The 3,323-nt window shown below is 49.7% G+C and overlaps 1 protein-coding gene across 1 annotated transcript; it reads left to right on the forward strand.

Moving 5' to 3' along the window:
- The first annotated feature begins 1,520 nt into the window (after positions 1 to 1,520).
- Positions 1,521 to 2,502, forward strand: LOC140198703 (E3 ubiquitin-protein ligase SIAH2-like). Its single transcript, XM_072259720.1, has 2 exons — positions 1,521 to 1,643; positions 1,960 to 2,502. Exons 1-2 carry the CDS (start codon positions 1,521 to 1,523, stop codon positions 2,500 to 2,502), a joined length of 666 nt encoding a protein of 221 aa, XP_072115821.1.
- The last annotated feature ends 821 nt before the right edge of the window (positions 2,503 to 3,323 follow it).

Genomic DNA, 3,323 nt, shown 5'->3' on the forward strand with positions numbered 1-3,323 from the left:
AAGACAGGACTTTGTATCTATGAGGACCATGTGGCAGTTTTCCTACCAGTCCACTCTTGGACAAATGTGTTCACCACTGGTAGGTTGGTGAGGACAAGTCTGAGTAGATTTATCGCTCATTTGTTCACTGGCTGCCCCTGACCCAGTCTGTCAGCTGACTGGGCTCAGGGCTCAGTCTTCGGTAATGGCAACAAGCCAGTCTTGGTGGTGGGCACCCACACTACTCCCTTTGTGATTTCCTAAATGGGCATTTACAGCTTAATTGATTTGTTTGTGGCCTGGCAAAATAACAGCAGGGTCCATTCAGTCCCTTGGGTTATTAGTCTGGGTTTGCCCACCGACCAGGTCAATTTTCCTCTTCCTGTTCTATCAAATATCTAAATCAGTTGATGTACTGGAATGGCAGCGTGCTTTGGACAGCACAGTGGTGTGTCTTTATAAAGCTGCTGCCTGAGAGTGCCAAAGACCTGGGTCCAATCCGGACCTCCAATGTGGTCTGTGTGTAGTTTGCATGTTCTCTCTGTGACTGTGTGGGTTTCCTTCCACCTCCCAAAGAAGTTGGGTTGGTAGGTTAATCCTATTGTGTAGGTGAGTGAATGAATCTGGGAGGAGTTGGTGAGGCTGTGGGGAGAAGACGGTGTTATTAGAGTAGGTTTAGTGTAAGTGAATGGTTGCTCTTCGACATGGATTTGGTGGTCTGAAGAGCCTCTGAGATGCATGTCTCTGTTTTAATCTTCCTTAAAGGAAATCAGTACTTTGATATTCCATCCATCTCATTTTTAGCTCTGAGCATTGTTTTTATTCAGCAGGTTCTTCAGTCTCTTTTTCTTTGCCAAAAGCAGCTGTGCCTTCCAGCTACAGGCTTGGTTTTGATCTGTCCAACAAAAGAACTCATTTCACCTCCTTTAATCAGCTCACTTGCCACATTCTCCTTCTCCCTTATATTCCTGCTCTGCCATGTGCACTCTAGCCCTTCCAGCTTCTACGCTTGCTTTCCAAAATTAAATGCAAATCTAAAGAGTGAAGTGGCTGAATTTGAAACAAAGCCTGCAGATTAAAATGGCTTTATAGCAATGTATGCAGTATATCCCTGCTATTGGTTATCCATCTGCTACATTTTAGACGTGACAGGTTACATTGTGATTCTGTAGTGGAAGCTATAATGAGAACACGAATAAAAATCACTTCCCAACTGTGGAAATTGATATTCATTGTAAATTGCAGCCTTTGATAGCAATGAACCTGAAATTTTCAAACATATGCTCAGGTTTTTAAAGGCATATTCTTGACAGATGTGAATCTTTTTAATATATATAATTTAATGACATCCCTGCATGCTGCATATTGCACAACCTGAGCCAACCCTCGATGTTAATGCCATGCGTTTGTACCTTTGCTCATCCCCTTTGTCGTTGGAAGGATGTTGGAGGAGGTTCAGGGAACTAATACTTGAAATGAATGATTGCCTTATGAGGCAAGGTTGGTGTTTAGAAGTGAGGTGGGGTGGGTGCTTGAGCTGAATGTCGGAAAGCAGGATTGGTGTGGGCAGGTGCCTTGAAGACGATGCAGATGCTGGAATCTGGAGCAGCAAGCGATCTGCGGCAGGTACTCAGCTGGCCGAGCAGCTTGTGTGGGAGGAGAGGGTTTGTCGATGCTTTGGGTGTGGGGTCTTGTTCCTGAAATGTCGACAGTTCCTTTCCTCCTGCGGATGCTGCTCGACCGGCTGGGTTCCTCCGCCACGTGGACAGGACCTGATGCCTTCCAAGGATACGCTGGACCAACGTGCCTGATCCCACGCTGTGCGAAAGTGATTAGATAACCCAGTTCCAGCATCTGCTCTCAGGTGAGACAGTCTTGCTGTTTGTCGCTGTTGCTGACTGTCTATGACAATGACCATCTGAATGTTAACTGGGGCTCTCCCGTGTTTTCTTTTCCCCTTCATTTTGCCGCTCTGCCCAGCACCTGCCGACTCGAAACCCGCTGTCTCTGCACCGCGAGGCGGTGCCCAGCACCGAGGACTTCTCTGAGAAACGCCTGCTAGCCTGTCCGTGCCCCAGAGCGCGCTGCGGATGGGAGGGTCCCCTGAGCGCCCTCCTGCTGCACCTGACCACCAGCCACCGTGGTGTTGCCAGGCTGCAGGGAGAGAGCGTGGTGTTCCTGGCCTCCGGCGTCCACCTCCCGGGCTCGGCAAGCTGGGTGACGGTGCAGTCCTGCCTCGGACACCACTTTGTGCTGGTGCTGGAGAAGGAGGAGCGGCGGCAGCGGTTCCTGGCCTTTGTGTTGCTGCTCGGCACGTCCAGACAAGCGGAGGGCTTCTCCTATCGGCTCCTGCTGAACGGTCACCGCCGGAGACTCGCGTGGGAGGCCACTCCGCGAGGCGTGGCAGAGGGACCCGCCTCGATCAGCACCAGCACCGACAGCCTGGTCTTTGACACAGTGATGGCCCAAACGTTTGCAACTAATGGAAGCCTTGCCATCAACGTGACCATATCCTCCTGCTGATAACAGGAGCCGCCTCAGTTCCTATTTCAGATGTTCTTGAAAGCAAATATTTTATACCTAGCCCGTGAGATTACTGAAGTTTTTTATGGATCAATTTTCGTCTCACCTCCCCTGGAACAAAAGTGTTTCAGCTTTCCAGGTCCAGCACGGGCACTGTGAATGTTTTTTAACCTCCTCCTGCAAGTCGGTGGTCTGCAGCACGGACGTCCGCAGAATGAAGAACAACTCAGGCTGAGAACTGTGTCCTGGTAGTAAGATGTGGTTGTCTTACAAAGTTATTGTAAGTACCAGCACTTTGTAACTGGTCATTTGGATGTGGGTAAGACTGACTCGGGGGACCATCTGCTGTTGATCCCTAACTGCTCCCAATCCGAGAAGCTTGCTGGGTGTAGCGTTGTACAGCACAGAAACAGGCCCTTCAACCTACCGTGACTGTTGAACCCCTCTGTTCTAATTCCATCTCGGTACCCGCAATCCCTTGCTGACTGAAGTGCTCCTCTGGGCGTTTCTTCAATGTGTGATAGTAGTGCCTCCACCTCCAACATATTCCACAGTCCTCCCACTCTGGGTGGAGGGCAGAAATCCTCCTCCATCTCCTCGAGACCTCCCAATTCTTACCTTAAACCTACATCCTCTTGTCTTAGTCAACCACACCATGGGAAGAGGATCTGACTATCTACCACCCTCGTAATTTTGTATGCCCCTCTCAGGATATCCCTCAACCTCCTCCACTCCGAAGGAAACAAAACCAACCTATCCAATCTCTCCTTACTACCAAACTACCGCAACCCCGGCAACATCTTGGAGAATCTTCTCTGCAC

This window comes from Mobula birostris, chromosome 6, assembly GCF_030028105.1.
Source record: "Mobula birostris isolate sMobBir1 chromosome 6, sMobBir1.hap1, whole genome shotgun sequence".
Lineage (NCBI taxonomy): Eukaryota > Metazoa > Chordata > Chondrichthyes > Myliobatiformes > Myliobatidae > Mobula > Mobula birostris.

Bases quoted from the DNA above. Each gene is read 5' to 3' on its own strand.
- LOC140198703 (XM_072259720.1), top strand. From the start codon at position 1,521: ATGTCGGAAAGCAGGATTGGTGTGGGCAGGTGCCTTGAAGACGATGCA. The intron at 1,644-1,959 runs GTTTGTCGATGC...CGCTCTGCCCAG, and splicing joins AGCTTGTGTGGGAGGAGAGG to CACCTGCCGACTCGAAACCC.